The 22,475-nt window shown below is 38.9% G+C and overlaps 1 protein-coding gene across 1 annotated transcript; it reads right to left on the minus strand.

Annotated features, from left to right (window-relative positions):
* Positions 1-4,911: 4,911 nt before the first annotated feature.
* LOC306888508 (AP-2 complex subunit mu-B-like) lies at positions 4,912-21,217 on the minus strand. The gene is made up of 11 exons (XM_079446858.1): positions 20,878-21,217; positions 17,708-17,822; positions 16,054-16,319; positions 12,004-12,086; positions 10,862-10,997; positions 10,592-10,736; positions 7,803-7,922; positions 7,580-7,715; positions 7,395-7,492; positions 6,885-6,996; positions 4,912-6,641 (listed from the first exon to the last, which is right to left on the minus strand). The coding sequence occupies exons 2-11, from the start codon at positions 17,779-17,781 to the stop codon at positions 6,507-6,509; spliced, it is 1,305 nt and encodes a 434-aa protein (XP_079302984.1). The 5' UTR covers positions 17,782-17,822; positions 20,878-21,217; the 3' UTR covers positions 4,912-6,506.
* Between the last annotated feature and the right edge of the window lie 1,258 nt (positions 21,218-22,475).

Genomic DNA, 22,475 nt, shown 5'->3' on the forward strand with positions numbered 1-22,475 from the left:
AAGAATGTATTTTGGGCAAAAAAAAAAAAAAACTACTGCGAATTCCTCTTCATTTTCCCAACAGATATGAATGTATATCTGGATTTCACCGCAGGCTAAACAACGCCTCCAGTACATCACAACAGGTACCTGCAAAAAAAAAAAAAAAACCTTGGTTATGCTCTACAAAACATTAGAAAAAAAGTTTAAAAGTTTACCTCACTTTCAACTCCTCGTTTCTGCAGTTTCAGTGATATCTCTCTTGAATCGCATGTCAACATGCAAGGGAGCATTTTGGAAGGGCCACAAATTAAGCATGCATAAACTGCGCTCATTAAATATCCATTGTGAAGAATTGCAGATTTTGGCATAACGCATGGCATTCATGGCCAAACGGCCCTCAGTTTCTAGCCCTAACCTCATTAGTGTGGTTGACCTTCGGAGGGTTCAGGAACAGCCAGGGCTTTTCACAGCGCTCTACTCTAACATCACTATGGAGAGAAGTCAGATTCTCCGAGAGGAAGTCTGTCACTTATGATGGATATCCTCTTTGACCTGCTGGGTCAATGTACAGGGTGTTCAATGCTATTGGCTTCACATTCATGATGCATTTTTATTTAATTTTTTTGACGTCTAAAAGACGATGCATTTATTAAAAAGTTAGTCTTGTGCTCCAAACAAAGACTGGGCACCCATTCAGTAGCAAATGGCTAATCTAATATTTTAAAATCAAATTAGGACTGCTTACACATATACATAAGCACAATGCCATTGAAGGTCAAGTCATTAATTTATACAGCGCTTTACACAATACAGATTGTTTTAAAAGCAGCTACACATTAATAAAACAGGAAAATTAGTGTCAATGATGTAAACAAACTCAATTCGAGCTGTAAAGAAGCTCTGTGGAAGATAATAGTGGCATTATTCATCTCAATGTTGTTTTAGTATCAATGGTGCAAAGTTCATCAATTACAAAATGAGTTGAGTTCATTTCTATAGAAGGCAATCGAGCCGACGGTTGGTTGTCAGTCAGTGTCAATCGAATAGCAATAACACCGTTGCATTAACATAAAGTATGGAATTTCTGAAGCAGAGAGAAACATGGATTTGGAGAAGGGCACCTGAAAGGCAGCCTCATATCTTTTGCGAGTGGTTTTGAATTTGGCTGGAGGCCCAGGCTTTGGCTGCACTCCAGATGACTGCGGAACCGGGGGCTGCTTGACCCTTCCCTGTCACTCACTCTGGGAAAGAGCAAAAAAGAAAGGGAGAGGGAGACGGAAGGACAGAGGAGAAAAAGACTAGCGGGACAGGAGATTCTCTTTCAGGGGCCCTGAGAGATGAGAGTTTAATTGGCCATCGATCCATCAGTAGGTCCTCTGGCTCCTGCACCCACTTAATGATTGGCCATGACGTCAGCCTAAATACTCGCGCTAATGAGTGACTTCCCACACAAACACCCCCTGCCCATCCCTGCCACAGGAAAATAGCTCAAAACTTTTCCCAACCAGCTATAACGGTGGTGCAAAATCAGACCACCAACAACCAACCAAAAACACAAACAGTGCTTGTATGCATTTCTAATTGTCTCGTTTACTGAATTTTTCAGTGTGGCTTATGTCAAAGCAATAAAACAAAAAAAAGTTATGTATATTAAATATAAAGAGATTTATCTTGTATTTAGTAGAGCCATTCTATGCAGCAATGACAAGAGCACATGATCTTCTCAAATGCCAACCAATGAATAAAAGCAATAGTTCATCGTGTAATTCCAAACCTGCATGCATTTTTTTCTTCTGTGAAACACAAAAGAAGATGTTTTGAAGAATGTTGGTAACCAAACAGTTTTTTTTCTTTAAGTATCTTCTTTTGTGTTTCACAGAAGAAAAAGTCATACTGGTTTGGAACGACATGAAAATGAGTGACAGACAGTGTTGACGCATTACAAGTAACGCGAATTACGTAATCCGATTACTTTTTCCAAGTAACTAGTAAAGTAACACATTACGTTTGAATTTACAAGAGTTGCTCTTTCAGATAATGCCAGTTTTTCCCATTTATTGACTGACCGCTCTCCTGTCCCCATGTTGAGAGAAATTGGGAGTAAATGCAGAGGCGTTGTGTGCGCTGTTACTGTGGTTTTTCTCTAAATGTGAACGTTACTGTGGTTTTTCTCTAAATGTGAACGTTACTGTGGTTTTTCTCTAAATGTGAACACGTATTTACTCTTTTCGGTTGCACAAAAATAGATTCAATATTCCTCAGAATGAGGAACTCAAACCTGCAATATGTCAAATAACACAAATATCCTTTATGTATTTAATCCCATTTTATTAACTCTCTTTGGCGCTGACCTTGGATGATCCAATTCTAATGCTATTAAACAAAAGATACAGTGAGGAAAAAATGTATTTGATCCCCTGCTGATTTTGTACGTTTGCCCACTGACAAAGAAATGATCAGTCTATAATTTTAATGGTAGGTTTATTTGAACAGTGAGAGACAGAATAACAACAAAGGTATAAATTGATTTGCATTTTAATGAGTGAAAGAAGTATTTGATCCCCTATCAATCAGCAAGATTTCTGGCTCCCAGGTGTCTTTTATACAGGTAAGGAGCTGAGATTAGGAGCACTCTCTTAAAGGGACTGCTCCTAATCTCAGTTTGTTACCTGTATAAAAGACACCTGTCCACAGAAGCAATCAATCAGATTCCAAACTCTCCACCATGGCCAAGACCAAAGAGCTGTCCAAGGATGTCAGGGACAAGATTGTAGAGCTACACAAGGCTGGAATGGGCTACAAGACCATCGCCAAGCAGCTTGGAGAAAAGGTGACAACAGTTGATGCGATTATTCGAAACACAATATAACTGTCAATCTCCCTCGGTCTGGGGCTCCATCTCACCTCGTGGAGTTTCAATGATCATAAGAACGGTGAGGAATCAGCCCAGAACTGCACGGGAGGATCTTGTCAATGATCTCAATGATACGAATTGAAAACAATTGGTAACACACTACGCCGTGAAGGACAATCCTGCAGCGACTGCAAGGTCCCCCTGCTCAAGAAAACACATGTACAGCCCGTCTGAAGTTTGCCAATGATTCAGAGGAGAACTGGGTGAAAGTGTTGTGGTCAGATGAGACCAAAATCCAGCTCTTTGGCATCAATTCAACTCACCGTGTTTGGAGGAGGAGCAATGCTGCCTAGAACACCATCCCCACCGTCAAACATGGAGGTGGAAACATTATGCTTTGGGGGTGTTTTTCTGCTAAGGGGACAGGACAACTGCACCGCATCAAAGGGACGATAGACGGGACCATGTACTGTCAGGACCAGGGCATTGAAGCCAGTCAGGGCATTGAAAATGGGTCGTGGATGGGTATTCTAGCATGACAATGACCCAAAACACACGGCCAGGGCAACAAAGGAGTGGGTCAAGAAGAAGCACATTAAGGTCCTGGAGTGGTCTACCAGTCTCCAGACCTTAATCCCAAAGAAAATCTGTAGACGGAGCTGAAGGTTCAAGTTGCCAAATGTCAGCCTCAAAACCTTAATGACTTGGAGAGGATCTGCAAAGAGGAGTGGGACAAAATCCCTCCTGAGACGTGTGCAAACCTGGTGGCTGACTACAAGAAGCCTCTGACCTCTGTGATTGCCAACAAGGGTTTTGCCACACGGTAAGAGCGTCTACGGTAATTCACATTGGCCAAAACACACAAGGAAACACGTGAAAAAATTTTTATAAATAAAAGGCAATCACAGACATCGCATTCGGGCGGGATTAGTTTTCTCAGAGGATCACTGAGTTTGCTGAAAAACAGTAGGTAATTTGATCTGTAATTATTACAGAGGTTGTGTGAGAAAAACACAAATCTGTGAAACACAAATTTCTCTAACAACCCCCGTAAAACTAGTCCCGTCCGAATAGGGCTTATGTCATGTTTTGCGAAGGGGGTCAAATACTTATTTCACTCATTAAAATGCAATCATTTCTTTGTCAGTGGGCAAACATACAAAATCAGCAGGGGATCAAATTTTTTTTTCCCACTGTAAACGTAATTTGTCTTTTTGTTTTTTTATTGCTGAAGTGTTGAACATTTATTTTCCCCATCCTGTTGAAAGGTTTAAGCTACTATACAGACATGAATTTGCATTTCCTTCAGCCTGAGGCCTATTTGTTTCACATTTGGCGTGAAAAGGCTTTTGCATTTACAAAAAATAGAACTTTTTTATATTAAAAACAAACAAGCAAGCCCAGCCTAGATGAGAAAAAGGAATGCAAAAGTAACACTACTTTCCATAAAAAATAACTAAGTAACACAGCTGCTTTTTTTAGGGAGACTGTTAACAGAAGTTTCATTTTTGGGAGTTTTTTGTCAAACTTTACTGCTTCACATGGTTAATTTTTAAGTAATAGTTTGTTCTGTGCCACCCATTGGTGTTACGCAGAGCTCTTGATATGTTTGACTGAAGCTCCTGCACTGCCTTACTTTTTGTGTTAAACAAAGCCATTGAACAATGAAGCAAAAAGGCTTTTCAGTTAGAAGTCTCACTCATGCAGAGGGTTTGACGTAGTATCCACGTCATTTCTTTTTTCTCCACAGATGAACACGCATAATTCACTAGGCTCTACACATTCTTGTGTTGGTGTATCCAGTATTTTGGTCAGTTTGATTAAATGCTTCCATCTAGAGGATTACAGTACACTGCAGCCAATGTAAACCCATCCAGAAAAAATTCCACATAAAATTTAAAAAGAGCTCTGCTAGTAAACGAAGAGTCCAGATAAAACCTCCAATCACTTGTTTGGAATGGTTTTCCTTAATTTTCCAATAGCTTTAGATCCTTAATGACACAAACCTAAAAGATACCAACTTTAAAATAGCATATCATATTTATATAATATGAAACAAAAACACCAACTCCATTAAGAGTTACTGATTACACATTTTATTAGGATTAAGACGACAGTCACAAAGTTAACGTATGAAGACGATACACTGCAAAAGGAGCCTCATCATCTCTCAGAGCTGTAACACACTGAGGTCAGACGGTGTAATGACACAAGTGTTCAAGATGATGCACACTTAAATCTGCAGGGTCAAGTTTGTAGTGTTGCCTGAAACGTGATGTAATTAACACGAGCGCAGTAGTCGACAGTGAGCTCATCACTAAACTGTGCTTCCATCTCTGTGCTGCTCAACCAAAATGCCTTCGCATTAAGATAAATCCTCCAGCGCCTTCCACAGAGTGGAGAGTTTATATGCACATGAAAGGAGCGAGCACGGTGTTCAAGACCTTAAAGGCAGACATGGCTTTTATGTTTTGACAGTCCCAATCTAAGGCAGGAGATTTTGGAGATAAGGAAAGAGGTTTAGAAATGGGACTCCCTAATATTCTAGCCCCTCTCTTATGCGTTTAGTGAAATGCGTCTGTTTGAAGTTGTATTTGCCTTCAAAGTAATCCCAGGAGAAATGCTGAAATGCAGGGAGAGATTTCGCTGATGCAAAGATTCAGTCAAGTAAACAAAGTGGTGCATGATGATGAGTTAAAGTGTGACACGGAAAGAAGGTTAAGCGCACAAATGTAAAGTCCCTGAGAGATGTTGGGGACCCCCGACTCACACACATACACACCAGTCACTATATGACACCAAATGAAAGCTGAAACTCGCCTGAATCGGTGTGCTAGTTTTGTTACAGTGTATACAGTAGCATATATGCACACAGACAGCTGGACTTAAGCATTAGTACAATTTGTTGCTTTAATTCAAACATCCTCGCACCTCATTTTGGTCACATTGAGAAATTCTTTTACACTGAGACAACCAAAAAATTAAGACAAAATCCAAACGGTAACATCAGCGTACATAAAACTTTGGATGGACACTGAAAAGTTACGCTCAAGAACATTGTGGGCCAATTGGCTTAACGTTTACACGAATTCACTGAGAACAAAAATGTGGACGATACCTAACTAATACTCTTAGGAGGGACCACTACAAAAACGAAGCGGTATGTTTTCAGGGTCCAGGTTAGCAGATAGGGATTTAGGAGCTGGAAATGGCCACACTGATACTGCCTGTGAGCAGGAAAACAGATTCAGCGCTAATCACCGGATTGAAAAGGGGCCCCGAGCCTCAAATTAGCTGGGATTCAATGGGGACTGGGGGTCTGGAATGCATGTTGTGGAAGAATTAGAAAAGAGAAACGAGTGGGGGTTTAACATCTTATCTCATTGCAAGTGAAATTCTGGAGGGAGTTCATGAGGATAAACAATTTCCATCATTGCAGATAAACTAGGCGTTTTATTCTGAAGGGCACATTTGTTTTAATTCATGGCGTTTTGGATGTTTTTTTGGGTTTCCCTTTGTTGATGTTTTCAGTGTGAACAGAGCCCCATATAAAAAGTTGTGGAGGGGAGGGGAGAGCGAGACAATGAATAACTCCATTCTCTTCATCCTCTGTTCATCCCACCCATTTATTAGTCTGCGTCTCTCCCCCCTCCTCACAGAAGGGCTGCTGTTAGCAGCGGGTCTCATAGATGCCGCTGCGACCGATGTAACGCACCCATTTAATGACATCGTGATCGCTGTAATTGAGCTTTGGCTCGAAGACTTTCAGGTAGCGCACTTTCAGTCCTGATGGAGCAAATGGTACCTGGAAAACAAAAGAAAAATGACCCTTTGCTTCATTAAACAGAGATTACATTAGAAAACCAAGCATCTAAAGAAAATCTCAAAACAACCTGGTATACTACTGTAGCATGCCACTTAAAGGAACATTAAAAAGATCCGTCCAGTTTTAGAGACCATGCTGAAAAAAACTGCAGAATATCCTAAAGAGGAAGTCAATGTCTACATGTGTGAAAGAGGTTGGGGGGCTTCAGGGATTCAGGCTGACCTCAAAGTTCATGGAGATGGGTGGGCGAGCCCACTTCTTTTTGTCATTAGTGGGCAGCAGCTCAATCTCGGCACTGATCTGAGATTCCTTCATACCAGCCATTCGCTTGATCCTAAAAAAAAAATTAGCACAATATGTAAAAAATACTACTACTGTTTCATCTCAACTTTAAAGAGAGTTCTGAGGAAGATTTGTATTTGTATGTTAAGTTCCAATCCTTTGAATTTACAGTTTTAAGTGAATATATTTATTCTTTTAAAATTGTCTCCAAAAAGGCAAAAACATATTGATATTTAAATGTTCAAGTGAGTATTTGGACGGACAAAGTATTTGGATGGATGGATGAATGGATGGATGAGGTATAATGTATTTGGATGGGTGGATGAATGGATAAAGTATTTGGATGGCTGGATGGATGAGGTATTTGTATTGATGGGTGGAGTATTTGATGGATGTATAATGAAACCGCAAATGAAGGTAATGAACTTGCACAGTAAAATCAAGCCGTACTTCCAAACAATGGCGTTCTCACTGGCTTTGTACTTGGCTTTTCCCTTCATACAGATGACCTGAACCCCACTGGTGTTGAGTGGAGTAGGAATGCGCACCTGTAGAGAAACACACAATTTACACTTCAATACATACAACCAATAAGGCACTTTGAGAATGAATGCTATTTCTGGTGTCAATCTCACTTCTATCTTCTGTGCCAGCAGGGAGGGCTTGAAGTTGGACTTGATCACCACCTTTACCTCCAGCTTGGTGCGGCCCACCTCACGGACCAATGGGATGACGCGGAAGGGGAGGATGATGTCTTTAGTGGTGCGGTACCTGAGACAAGGACACTGTCATTGTGCTGTGTGACACACTCATATGCAGTCACACACACACGCGCACACACACATGCTCTTCACTGACCTCATGAGCTCATACTCTCCATCGGGAGGGATGAAGCTAATACTGCGCTCGGAGTCAAACTTGCTGAGACGGACACACTGGTTGAACGTGCAGTCATCGATCGCAATGGACTGTTTCCCACTGCAGCAGGAGACACAGAGGAGAGAAAGATGAGGAAACAATGAAGCATGAGCAGAGACTGCAGAGAGACCAAACACTCATTACTCATCAGGGGTGGGCGGCATGACGATAAATACTGTGTGACGGTAGAAAGTGGTCAACTGGTAAAGATTGTGATATATACCGCAGGACGTATTTAGATTGCTAGATCAGTGGGAAGGGCTGTTTATGCATTTCCACAGAGAGTGATGAAGAAACAGGAATTGATGCGAAAATACAAAGCTTGATGTGTCCCGAACGAGGAAAGGAAAGGCTGTTGTTAGGCACAACACAGAGCAGGCTTTACATGGTTTACAATTGTAAAGCAACCTTGCAACGCATTAAGATTTTAACTGATACGTGACGTTTAATGTTGCTTATTCACTTACAATTTAGTCAAATTTCTACTTGCGTTGCATAATAATGTGACACATTCATCGGTTACAAAATACATTTTTACTAGATGTCCAAGTTCTAAATAACGAGAAAATAAATGAGATTTTGTAACTTTCATTCAGTCAATTATCCAAAACATCTCATTTAATATCTAAACCATTTTATTTCATTTCCATCAACAATAACTGCACATATGTTAAAAAGTTTTGTCAGAAATGTTTTAATTGTTTTGCAAGAAGTCTCGTGTTCACCAAGGCTGTATTTATTTGACCAAAAATGCTGTAATATTATGAAATAATTACAGTTTACAATTTATTTTTTTAAATATATTATAAAATGTAATTCATTCCTGTCACATTATCCTTCAGAAATCCTTCTAATAAGTTGTTTTGCTGCTAAAGATACCTTTCTTATTATTAAACAGAAATCTTTTGTAACATTATAAATGCCTTTATTGCCACGTTTTGATCAAATTGATGCATCCTTGCTAAATAAAAATATTAATTTATTTTAAAAATCATACTGACTCCAAACTTTTAGATGGTAAAGCATACTGCAATAAATACAATTATTATATTATGCAAGATTATGGTCATACCGCCTACCTCTGTTAGCCACGATGCACAATAACATTCTGCTTATACTGTCATTATATTGGAAAGGATGTTTGTTTCTAGCACTGTGACCACAACAAAACTGCACGGGAAGGTCTGTAAGAGGGCTGTGATTTGCTGATACTAGATTAAAATAAATAGCGTTATGTTGTGGTCAGAGTCGAGGGAGACACAAGAAAACAAACTTGACTAATGAGAATGGCTATCAGTTCATTCAGGTAAGAGGCTTTGAGTAAAACAAGACAGGGGAAAGACTGTTTGTATGAGACGAGACAAATTAACTAAAGAAAATGCTACGCTCCTTTGCCTAGAGCTGCTAAACACCTCACAAATCAGGAGGCAATGGCAGTGTCATCCCATGCAAAAAGATCATCTTTATTGAGACGTTTGATGGCATGACGTGAAGACAGCTGACAAACGGCTAAGACAGGACGGAGTGAAGGTGATAGATCAGGTGATGTCAGGAGTGAGAGTTACGCTACCTGCCCCCCAACTCACTGAAGTCCAGCGGGAGAGAGAGAGAGGCACACAAATCAACAGAAAAAAATGGAAAAAATAAAGGGCTAAACCAACACCACCTCAGAATCAAACATTCCTCTGTAAAGATACATATACCTACGAGCACAAAAGGCAACAGGGGGAGAGTGAGACTGCAAGATGGGATGCTACAGAACACAAAAAAGCCAGGAGGAATGAATTCACTCCATGTGAGACTTCCTGTAATATTATCTCCAACTGTTCTGCTCGTAAGGCCTAACATTCTAAGCTGAGGGGGATGTTATTCAAATCAAATCTATTTAGTTTTTAAAGTCACTGTGAACTAACCCATTTTACTTTAACATTGTGATGGATTTTCTGAGTAAATCAGAGCATTGAACAGGATTTAATTCATCAGGAATCGACTGGATAGTGAGAAGTTCTTGTATGACAGGGGGCTGAAGAAAATATGATTCAAAAGAGATTCAAAAATATGATTAACTGTGTCACTAATATGTGACTCCTTCAGGTTTCAACCGTGGGTTTGTGAACCTCTAGGGGTCTGTGATGGAACTGCAGGGGGTTTGTGAGATAGTGACAAACGCTGATGCTAAATTCAATTTAAAGGCGTCTAGAAATGCATTTTCAGATCTTTATATTATGTTTCTGGAACTTACCTTAGCTGGAAGTTTAAGTATTTGTAAAAAAATGATAATATACCGTACAATCTTTCACTGTCACAAACACATAATTTCAAGTGGAGTTACCTCTTTCAAAAATACAAGTAAACATCATTGCACTGTATCAACACACAGCATGTGTGGCATGTATTTCGATGCTCAAGACGGTCAGCGCTAAAATACAGTGATATATGTTTGAACCAGAGTCAGACTGTAACGAACTGGTGATTAATGCACATACATGATTTGCCAAGAGCAAATCTCCTTGATTTGAATATGCATGTTAGAGGGCATATAGAGGAAAATCATGACATCACAAATTAAACAAAAAAAAAATCAATTTGTAAAAAATGCTAAGTTAAATACAACACTTTAGTTTGGCCTTATGATGAGTCATTAAATGGCAATTAGTAAATTAGTAACGAGCATAAACAATGTTCAATGGTTTACTCTCACATTTCCATACGAGTGTCATCCAACTCACCTTTTACCCGAGTCATCAGTCGTGCCAGCTTTGCCCTGCTTGTCGATGACAATCTTGTCGTTCATGCCGAACTTGCACTCTGGCATTCCGCTTAGGTAGCTCTTCATCACCACACGCCCTGAGACATGTGCACTCAACACCTGACCTGCACACACACACACATGCACAGAAAACACCACTACATTAAGTTTCAATACAAAGTAATGAATGCAGGTTAAATGCACAATGTAGTACTATAACTCTCAGCCAGTAGAGGGCCGTAAGGCTCACCCTGTGGTGACATCAGCAAGTTCACACTTTCCAGTACATCCAGGAAGAGTTCGTTGCGGCGATATTTGATGCCTTCACGTCTCCAGCCGATCTGTCCGGTGACCTGACTGGTAATCTGAGACTGCTCCTCTTTCGTCTGAGAGGAAGGAATGCAAAGTGTAGAGTGTGAGAGAAACATGAGCACAAACAAACAAGCAGCCAGATATTTTGTATTGTAACTTGTACAGCTTTGTGAAAATATAAAAGTGAGGTATAGAGAGCTTTAGGGATGCTGTATTTGTAGGCCAACGAGTGTATTTGGTGTAATGCAATGCGTTTAGGTGGTTTAAGGTTCAAAAAACACATTTTCCACATATCATACATTATTGTTGCTCCTCTCTGCCCCGTCTTTCTAAAATGCGTTGATTTTTTACTATGTTCATCGTTCTGAAAAGCGCCGCGTGCTCTGATTGGCCAGCTATCCAGTGCGTTGTGATTGGCCGGATACCTCAAGCGTGTGACGGAAATGATAAGCACCTTGCCATAAAATCTCTTTTGCTTTTGAGATTTAATCTTTGTGACTTTACGAATCTTATATATGCACGAACAGCTTGTAACACTCCAAAGAAAAAGAATGAAATTGCATCATATGACCCCTGAGCATGTCAATTTTTTATATTTTAATGGATTTTTGGTTAAATTCCTGAAATGAGGTCTTTGAAGACTATCATAAAGATCATCATGATGAACAAAACATGTAAGAATCATAAAGCCATTTTGGTCAGCTAATTTTCTGCAACGAGTCCAAAACCAATGGGAAAATCCTATTGGGTCTTTGTCGAGGGATGATAACTTCCAGACTGGCCTACAAAAATACATCATCACTGCAGCACTCTATGACTGAATAAGTACAGCTGTGCTTACATGGTGCTGGAAGCAGCGAGTTACAGGTCATCAGGCACGTGGTGAGCAGCGATGTGAAGATGAAGGTGTCAGAAACATTAACACACAGTTCAGTTTCCACATGCTTCAACAAAGGCTGTGCTCCATAAAATCAGATTTCAACACTTCTGTTACAGGTACATTAAGTGTCCATTTTCATAAAGCATTCACATATTAGAAAACTTAATGGACCAAATGCTGGTGTTTCATTCAGAACGCACCTGGCTCTTAATACCCTGTTGAGTAATGAAGGTCTTCAATGCTCCGGTCTCTGAGTTCTGGGGGTACCCAAAATCCAGGATCTCTACAGTAAGAGCAAAGAGAAAAACTATGACTGTGTGTTCAACTAATACAGCAGTATACTGCAGTGCTACAGAATCCATAACATCAAAATTGGAGTTTTGGTTTTGAACTTTTGGATCATGTCTGTTAGTGTTGAGGTCATAATGGTGTACTCTTAAACATGTTGACAAAACAAACTTTTAGATAAATGCATTAAAGTTATTATTTAGTTTTAATTAAATGTAATATTAATATAATTATAGTCATGGCCAAAAATATCAGCACCCTTGGTAAATATGATCAAAGAAGGCTGTGAAAATTAATCTGCATTGTTAATCCTTTTGATTTTTTATTTAAAAAAATTCACAAAAAAAATCTAACCTTTCATTGGATAAGAATCTAAAATGGGGGGAAATATTATGAAATATATGTTTTTCTCAAATACATGGACAATTATTGGCACCCCTAGAAATTCTTATGAGTACAATATCTCTGAAGTATATTCCCATTCATATTCACAATTTTGAGCACTCCAAGGAGATTATGAACATGAAAATTATCCAGCCATGGCTTCCTGTTTCACAGAAATATAAATAGGAGGGAAAACAAAGCCCAAATTCCCTTAATCATCCATCACAATGAGAAAAACCAAAGAATATATTTCTGATGTGCAGCAAAAGATAATTGAGCTTCACAAATTAGTGAAGTGGCTTTAAGAAAAGAGCTAGAGAAGTGACAATTCCCATTTCCACCATCAGGGCAATAATTAAGAACTGCCTGGAAGAGGACGTGTGTCTATATCGTCCTAATGCACGGTGAGAAGGAGAGTTTGAGTGGCTAAAGACTCTCCAAGGACCACAGCTGGAGAATTGCAGAAAATAGAGTCTCGGGGTCAGAAAACCTTAAACAAAAACAATTTGTCAAAAAGCTCCTAAATCAGCACATGTTGTTTGGGAGGGTTTCAAGAAAAGCTCCTCCAAAAACAAACTCCAGCATATTCAGTTATCAGACACGACTGGAACTTCAAACTGGCTTCTATGGTCAGATGAAACTAAAAAATGAGCTTTTTAGCAGCAAACACTCAAGATGGGTTTGGTGAACACAGGGATAAAAAGTACCCCATGTGTACAATGAAATACACTGCTGTATTTTTTATGTTGTGGGCCTATATTTCTGCTGGAGGTCCTGGACATCTTGTTTAGACACATGGCATCATGGATTCTATCAAATACCAACAGATAAAAAAAAAAAATCAATAAGTGACTGACTCTGTTAGAAATCTTATAATGGGCCATGTTTGGATCTTCCAACCGTACAATAATCCAAACACAAACCTCAAAAACCACACAAAAATGGGTCACTGAGCACAAAACCAAGCTTCTGCTGGCCATTCCAGTCCTCTGACCTGAACCCTGTAGAAAATGAGTGAGGTGAACTGAAGAGAAGAAGCACCATCATGGAGCTGTGAATCTGAAGGATCTGGAGTGATTCTGGATGAAGGAATGGTCTCTGATCTCTTGTCAGGTGTTCTCTAACCTCATCAGGCATTATAGGAGAAAATTTAGAGCTGATACACTGGCAAATGGAGGTTTCAAAAAGTATTGAATAAATATTTTTGTGAATTTTTAAAATAAAAAATCAAAAGGATTAACAATGCAGATTAATTTTCACAGCCTTTGATCATATTTACCAAGGGTGCCGATATTTTTGGCCATGACTGTATATATGATTTAAGATACAAGTACAGTGGTGTGAAAAAGTGCCCCCTTCATGATTATTTTTTTTTTGCACACTTTAATGTTTCAGATCATCAAACAAATTTAAATATGAATCAAAGATAACACAAGTAAACACAACATGCAGTTTTTGAATGAAGGTTTTTATTATGAAGGGAAAACAAAATCCAAACCCACATGGCCCTGTGTGAAAAGGTGCTTGCCCCCTAAACCTAATAACTGGTTGGGCCACCCTTAGCAGCAACAACTGCAATCAAGCGTTTGCGATAACTTGCAATGAGTCTGTTACAGCGCTGTGGAGGAATTTTGGCCCACTCATCTTCGCATAATTGTTGTAATTCAGCCACATTGGAGGGTTTGAGAGCATGAACCGCCTTTTTAAGGTCATGCCACAGCATCTCAATAGGATTCAGGTCAGGACTTTGACTAGGCCACTCCAAAGTCTTCATTTTGTTTTTCTTCAGCCATTCAGAGGTGGATTTGCTGGTGTGTTTTGGATCATTGTCCTGCTGCAGAACCCAAGTTCGCTTCAGCTTGAGGTCACGAACAGATGGCCGGACATTGTCCTTCAGGATTTTTTGGTAGACAGCTGAATTCATGGTTCCATTTATCACAGCAAGTCTTCCAGGTCCTGAAGCAGCAAAACAGCCCCAGACCATCACACTACCACCACCATATTTTACTGCTGGTATGATGTTCTTTTTCTGAAATGCTGTGTTACTTTTACGCCAGATGTAATGGGACACACACCTTCCAAAAAGTTCAACTTTTGTCTCGTCAGTCCACAGAGTATTTTCCCAAAAGTCTTGGGGATCATCAAGATGTTTTCTGGCAAAACTGAGACGAGACTTTATGTTCTTTTTGCTCAGCAGCGGTTTTCGTCTTGGAACTCTGCCATGCTGGCCATTTTTGCCCAGTCTCTTTCTTATGGTGGAGTCATGAACACTGACCTTAACTGAGGCACGTGAGGCCTGCAGTTCTTTAGATGTTGTTGTGGGGTCTTTTGTGACCTCTTGGATGAGTCGTCGCTGCGCTCTTGGGGTAATTTTGGTCGGCTGGCCACTCCTGGGAAGGTTCACCACTGTTCCATGTTTTCGCTCTCACTGTGGTTCGCTGGAGTCCCAAAGCTTTAGAAATGGCTTTATAACCTTTTCCAGAATGATAGATCTCAATGACTTTCTCATTTGTTCCTGAATTTCTTTGGATCTTAGCATGACGTGTAGCTTTTGAGGATCTTTTGGTCTACTTCACTTTGTCAGGCAGGTCCTATTTAAGTGATTTCTTGATTGCGAACAGGTGTGGCAGTAATCAGAAAGGAGGGGGGGACGGGGGCAAACACTTTTTCACACAGGGCCATGTGGATTTGGATTTTGTTTTCCCTTCATAAAAAAAACCTTCATTTAAAAACTGCATGTTGTGTTTACTTGTGTTATCTTTGATTAATATTTAAATTTGTTTGATGATCTGAAACATTCAAGTGTGACAAACATGCAAAAAAAACACTTTCACACCACTGTATGTGTGTGTATGATTTAAATGAAATGTAATTGTTCAGTATTTAGATTAAAAGGCAGTTTTTAAATATTACACTTATGCTTGTTTTATAGAGCTTCCCAACCATCAAAATTATTTAAAAAATGTGTCATTGCTTCTGTTCATTGTACACTGTCTGTAAAGTGAGATTGTATATGGAAGGGATGTAAACTACAGCCTCAAAAAATGTTGTCAGCATCTTCAATAAAGAAAATTGTGCTCATCAATCCATGTCATTGAGTCTTAATTGTCAGGTATTACAAGGGATTCGAAATTTATGGAACATCATAGTCATGGCAGTTCTGTAGAGCTGCTTTATAGCAGAAAGTAAATTTGTTTCATAACTGATTAACTGTGCAACAGTGAAAGTGTTATTTTCCAGTTTATTACTGTGAGACTGCTTTGAAACAGTCTGTATTGTATAAAGTGCTATACAAATAAATGTGACTTCACTTGTATATTAACAGCATCCATCTCAGAGATGTCTGTCTGTCTGTGCAGTATTTTCTTTAGGTTTTGATTTTCTCATCGACATTTCATAAAAATCAAAACCTAAAAAAACAACAGCACAACAGTTGTGGGAGAGTTCATAGCTGGAACTGGTGGGAAAAGAAAACTCAACTGCAGTGTAATCAATGTTATGTCAAGCAACAGACAGGCGAATATCTTTTTACTTCAGTAATAATTTAAGGATAATTCAGGAAAAAGAAGTCCTCGTACCATCTAGAAGCTCGTAGATCAACACAAAGTTGTTCTTGATGTTCTCCTCGCTGATCTTGCCGAAATAGGCAGTCATGACGTCACACATCTTATAGAGGAACTCAAACACCATGGCTGCGTTGACATTCTGCTTGGTAACAGCAGCCAGCCAAATGTTGGAGCGCTTGACGTGGAAGAAGCTGGTACGGGCGATGTTGTTGACGGGTGAGCGTACCTGCTGACGGGCGTGGATCACGTTCACGCGGAACGCATCCACCGCATTCCTCCTGCAGAAAGATCATCAAGATGGCGTGAGATTCATCAACTTTTTGAGGCTGGTTAGGACAGAAACTTGTATTAACCTGGAAGAGATCTTGAGTACACCTATAATTCCTTAAAATAGCAAAAAATCAGAAGTAGCGCCAAATCTTTTCTTCCATACTGTGCCGTACATCCATACACTCAGTGTAACAGATAACCAAAAAAGAAACAATGTAGAGCAAGACTTGGTTCTGTGCATTGGTGGTTGATTGGATGTTGAGATGGGGGCATGGCACTCAAAAGAGGGGTAGATGAACGTGAGCTTCCAGGGGTGGAGTTTAAGTTACTAAATTATTGGAAAAGACCTGTATACGTCACCAGAGAGATGTTTTTCCCAGAAGATTCAACTATGACATTCTGACTTAACATCACAAGGTCAAAAAACTTGAAACATGAACTGTTCAGAATATGATCTATAACAGGGTTCCTCAAATCTTTCCCTGGAGGTCCAATCTGCTGCAGAGTTTAGCGCCAACCCTGATCAAACTCACCTACCTGTGATTTTCTAATGATCTTGAAGACTCTGATTAGCAGCTCAGGTGTGTTTGATTAGGGTTACAGCTAAACTCTGCAGGAATGGTCCAGATTTGAGGATCCCTGATCTATAACATGCAATTAGAAAATAGACAGGGAGAGCTTTAATTTCATGATGCTGTCAAGGTACGTAACTCAGTAGGTTTTGGAACCAAGCTTACGTTTCCATTATCACTGGGTTTATAAAATCATCATCACTTCATTTCAGCTGTCTGTTTTTATGCTAAATACACTGTTTCAGCCCATCTCGTCTTCTTCCCAGAGTTCCCTTTCCTCCAGCCACACTCGACATGCACACGCACTGCGACTTCATCTAATGATCTCTCTTTCTCATACAGCCCTGCATGCGTGCGTGAACACGCACACACTGCGACAGTATGAGTTGGCAGCGATGTACAGACCCACTGTATCCATAGCAACCCTTCTCTGAACAGACCATCTCTGTGGTTTTAAAGGATGCCTGGATCTTCCAGAAAGGAACTTCCAGGCAATCAGACGCCTAAAATTCATTCTAAAATTCTAACAGTGATCTAAAATTGATCTTCATGTATTCTACAGTCCCTTTTCTCTTTACTTCCCAGCTGAAGATGGAACTGGGTCAGACATAAAAAACAGGTGGGTCACAACATTTGACTGCTTTTATTCCCACAGAATCAAATGAAACAAACAGATCTGACAGGGTGAATAAGGAAGGAAAAGAAATGTCGACATCGACACATCAGCAAAACTTGATATGCATGAACATGAAGGACATGCACCCTTGATGTTATAACCTAGATCTGAAACACAACCTCGCGTTTCACACGTTACGATGACTTACCCGATGTCATCACGGTAGACACGGGAGATCAGCACTTCGCCCTTGTGGTTGTAGATGAAGAGTCCTCCGATCATGGTGGTGGTCTCGCTCAGTGTTCACAAGCCATGCTGGAAAACTGAATAAAGAGGCAGAGCCAAGCTTTAAGTCACTGGATGGGGATACTCATTACAAAATAAGGACATAGACTTTAAATTGTATGTACACTAGTGTTGGGCGATATCATCAGCTAGTGAGATCGCCGATACACAATATTATCGTGCAAATTAATTTAATTATTTACTTCGTTTCACTGACAGAAAGTGAACCAACTCCAGTGTAAGGCTAAAAGCAGCCTAATGTTTTTAATATGACTGAATTTGTATTTAACATGATAACAATTTCATAGAAACATTACTAATTATAATGCTTACAATTGCTCGGTTATTCAAAAAGCAGCTACATTAAACAAGCAAAGAACATTTACATTACCAAAAAAACACCATTACTGACTTCTGCCTAGCGCAAGTATATTAAAAAAACACTCCTGTTATATCAGTGTTATATAGCCTGATACTACTACTACGGTTAGACGATTTGACCTAAAATCAAAACCTCTATTAATTGAACATTTTACCTCTATTACGATTATTTAAAAAAAAAATTATTTTTATATATATACATTTGTTTTTGGCCTCATAGTTCATTAAAGGGCTGTAGTGTAAAAATACTCCACTATTAAATATGAGATTTTTTTTTTCATATGAAAGACTGCATTTCTTATCTTTGTGATTCTTATTGCAAAAAGCAAGTTTCCTAAAAAAAACAAGATGACCTTAATTTTTTGCAAACAAAAGTATTAATAATAGTAAACGAAATAACTGACATGGGAAAATTATGTCGGTTCGAGGTTCTGAATTTCGATTTCTTTTTGATTAATTGCCCAACCGTAACTACTACTACTAATAATAATAATAATGGTCTTGCTATCGTCAAAGGCATCAGCCACAGGCGACATCTGACTAGCCTCGATACACGATACTATCGTCTACTGGCACAACCATAATGTACAACATGATATTTGATGCATTGAATTTAAATATTCTAAATTCATTTTTTTTTTTTTAATTGCTGAATTACAGTCAACAGCTTTGACTTTTAAAACATTATTTTCAAGGTTATTTGTTAAAAATGTAAAAAAAATAAAAATGATCTGCTTTAGGAATTTAACAAGAGATTAAAATGCACAACCACGAAGATGCTGAAAACCCGTGGAGATCTTCCACTAATACCCTGCTCCAGTAATCCTCTCTGTTCACACCTCAGAAAGATCGAAAAATACACCTTGCACAAATCAAGCTAAAACAACCCGGAAAAAAAAAAATGCACAATTTAAATGATCTGTGGCAGACACATTAGGACAAATTATTTGCACACAATATTTATCTTCACTTTAAAATATGTATTTATTTGAATTGGATAATAAGGAGGAATAAACAATGCCAGAATTTGTATTAGCTGTATATTAACTATCTGTATAAAGCTTCAAGACTGCAGAAAAACACTAATGAATCAATCCTGCCTTCAGACTCATTTCAGTCTGTTCTGATGGATGAATACGTAACTGTCTAATGCTTAACCCTATAGAGTCTACTGCATTATATTTCATACATTAATTTCTAAGCCTTCTAAATAGTCACCATGATCCAAACTTGGAAGACAACTGTTGTACACACCAGCCTTCTGTCATCTGAGTGATAGTTTATACTGTAAAAATAGTTTAAATAGCCTTCGGGTCATGGTTCACATGTCTTTTTGCTGTGAAATCTTTACTGATATTAAAAAGCAAGAATAGCTTTATATTGTTGGTAACATAGGCTGTCCAAACCCGGTCCTGGAGGGCCGGTGTCCTGCAGAGTTTAGCTCCAGCTTGCCTCAACACACCTGCATGGAAGTTTCTAGTATGCCAAGTAAGAGCTTGATTAGCTGCGTCAGGTGTGTTTAATTAATTTAGGGTTGGAGCTAAACTCTGCAGGACACCGGCCCTCCAGGACAGAGCAACTGGAGCAACTTAGGTTTACTTGATTATCAATATATATATATATAAAATCATGTTAAAATGTATTCAAATATGATCATCGGGCTTTTGAGGAAAGCTGTTCATCTCTCAATCATCATTGTATTGCACTGTTTTGCCTCCACAATAAAAAACAACAACAGAGATTTAATTATAAAATTAAGCATTTAAATATTGTCTTACTAAGACACTATTATTGGGAGACAGAGTAACAAGCCGTATTAATATCAGCATTTTTTCCCCTGAATAATATTGATAGGGTTTTCCTCAAATGTGAGCTCCTTATTCTCCTGATATCATACTCTGAGCCATAAAAGCCTGATGTATCAAATATGATACAAAAAAATAAAACACATATGCAAACATTTACATTTTGTCTAGAGGTTCTCTTCCATTTTTTTTTATTGATCATTTCATCAGAACATCTTATGCAGGTGTAACTTCTGCAATGAATTATTATTAATACACAATACAATATTACAGCCACAACAATAAAACCCGTCACAACAGTTCCTTATATATATATCTGAATATTCATAAGACCATGAGGAATATTTTGATGATGATGTAATTTCTCATCTCTACAGCATCCATCATGGCTGCAGATGGAAAACCAGAAGAGTTCACAAGGCAATTCTGTCCGGATTTTATAATATTTCTATTAGTGAAATATTCCGATCATTTTTAATGAACTTGTCATTTTTCGTGATTCTGTGCTGCAGGACCAGCCCTCTGCGACTCTAAATCACAACACACTATAAACACAAATACATGTTGTTTGCTTTCTGTATCGTAGCATCAATAAAACAGGTTTTATTATTTAATTCAAAATATGTGTCCGAGATGGACCGAAATCGTTGACAGTAAAGGTATGTGGCGCTAGCCGCAGCTCTTTCCATTCAAACGCACAGACATCACGACTTTAAGCGTATTAAATTATATTTTCTTTAATTACCGGATCCCAAATACTCCACGTTATTCATTTAACACATTTCCATCAGTGTATCTAACGTCAAACACCCGCGTCCGGCTAATTAGCTGGTTAAGCTAACTAACTAGCCCAGCTCGGTTGTGTCACGACTGACCGGCCGGTGGACTCCCTCAGTCCCTCACTCACCTCTGTGTGTCAGTCTCTGTGTGTCCCTCCGGACCGGACCGGCTCAGCAGAGGCAGCTGTATCCGGTTCTGACCGAGGCTCCGTTTTATTCCGTGTATTCGGTGTTTTAGGCTGCGGTCACCGTTCACTCATGAATCCAAGATGTCGTCGCTGCTCCCTCTCCTCCCTCTCCTCCCTCTCTCTCTCTCTCCCTCCCTCTCCCTCTCCCTTTAAACTGGAGTTTCTTACCCAGTATAATTTTTTTTACTTTACATTAATTACATTTATTATATTTTAAATGCACTAAATTCTACGGAGACCCTAAGAGCTCATGGTGGTGGAAAAAAATTCGGGGTGGGAGGAAAAAATATTTTTGAAAGAAATCTTTCCACCACCATGAGCTCTTAGGGTCTCCGTAAAATTCCAATGTAGAAATATATATTACACAAAGATGCACTTATAGAAAAGCACTGTACAGTTCAACTACATGCATTTAATATTCATTTAAACTGTAATACATTTTCATGTAGTTGTAAATAACATGCAATTACAGTAAGTGCGTAAAAAACTTTACAATCAGGGTATTATTTATAGTATTTTTTCTATAATAAATTACCTTTTTAAAAGTATGCTAAAGTGTGCTTCTTTTTCACATGGGTTTGAGATGCAATCATCCGGTTTTTGACTCTCATAAAACTTAATTTTCTCTTGTAAAAACGCATAAAATGTTCATGTCACAGTAAAGTGTCACACACCGTTACACATATAGCTCACACAAACATATGTTGTTTTTTCACAAATCCCTAAAGTTTTAACAAATGTAAAGCAGCAGCATCAGTGTACAGCCTACAGATGGCGTTCTTATAGTTGACTGAACATTAAAATAAAAGGAGAAAGTATTTTTACACACACTAGCATTAAAAAAATCTCACTGTGTCTCAAGAGAACAGAGCTATTACTGGATCTGACAAAATTCTTCTGTTCTAAATATGGCATCATGTGCTTAGAGAATATTAAAATGTTGTGTAAATAAACTTGAAGACTGTTGGAGTGGATTTGACTCCAGATGTGTGCGTTTGAAGGCCAAGAAATGAAGTTTTTCACTGCGATTGATGATGCTTCCTCTTGTCAAATGAAGGGTTACAGACAGCTGTAGATATTTTTCTCATACAGTAGGTTTTCATCATTTGTGCTGGCATTTGCCTTTCCTCTATGAGTGTTTTCTGGAATCCAGGACATTTTTAAAAACTAAATGAATCCATGCCTCACAGATCATTACAGTAACATCACTTGCTTACATTTCAGTAAATCACACTGGTGGAGGACTGGAGAAGCCAGTGCTTTAGTGTTAGTTGACATAAAACTCTTACACCTGACAAAAATGTCCAAAAGCCCTATAATGGAATTTTATGGGATTTTTCATCAATTGTATTGTTGAATGATGATGTAGTCGCAATAGTCTCCTCAACCAGCTGCATGATTTATGTCTGTAGCACAAAGGATGCAGACTGAGAGCACAGGACAGGTTTAATTTATTGTCCACAAAACGAACTCAGGCAGTCTGTTGTTCGCTAGCCGAATCAGATACAGAACTGGAAAGAAACTCAGGAGAAAACGGG

Source organism: Barbus barbus (genome assembly GCF_936440315.1).
Source record: "Barbus barbus genome assembly, chromosome: 22".
NCBI classification, from domain to species: domain Eukaryota; kingdom Metazoa; phylum Chordata; class Actinopteri; order Cypriniformes; family Cyprinidae; genus Barbus; species Barbus barbus.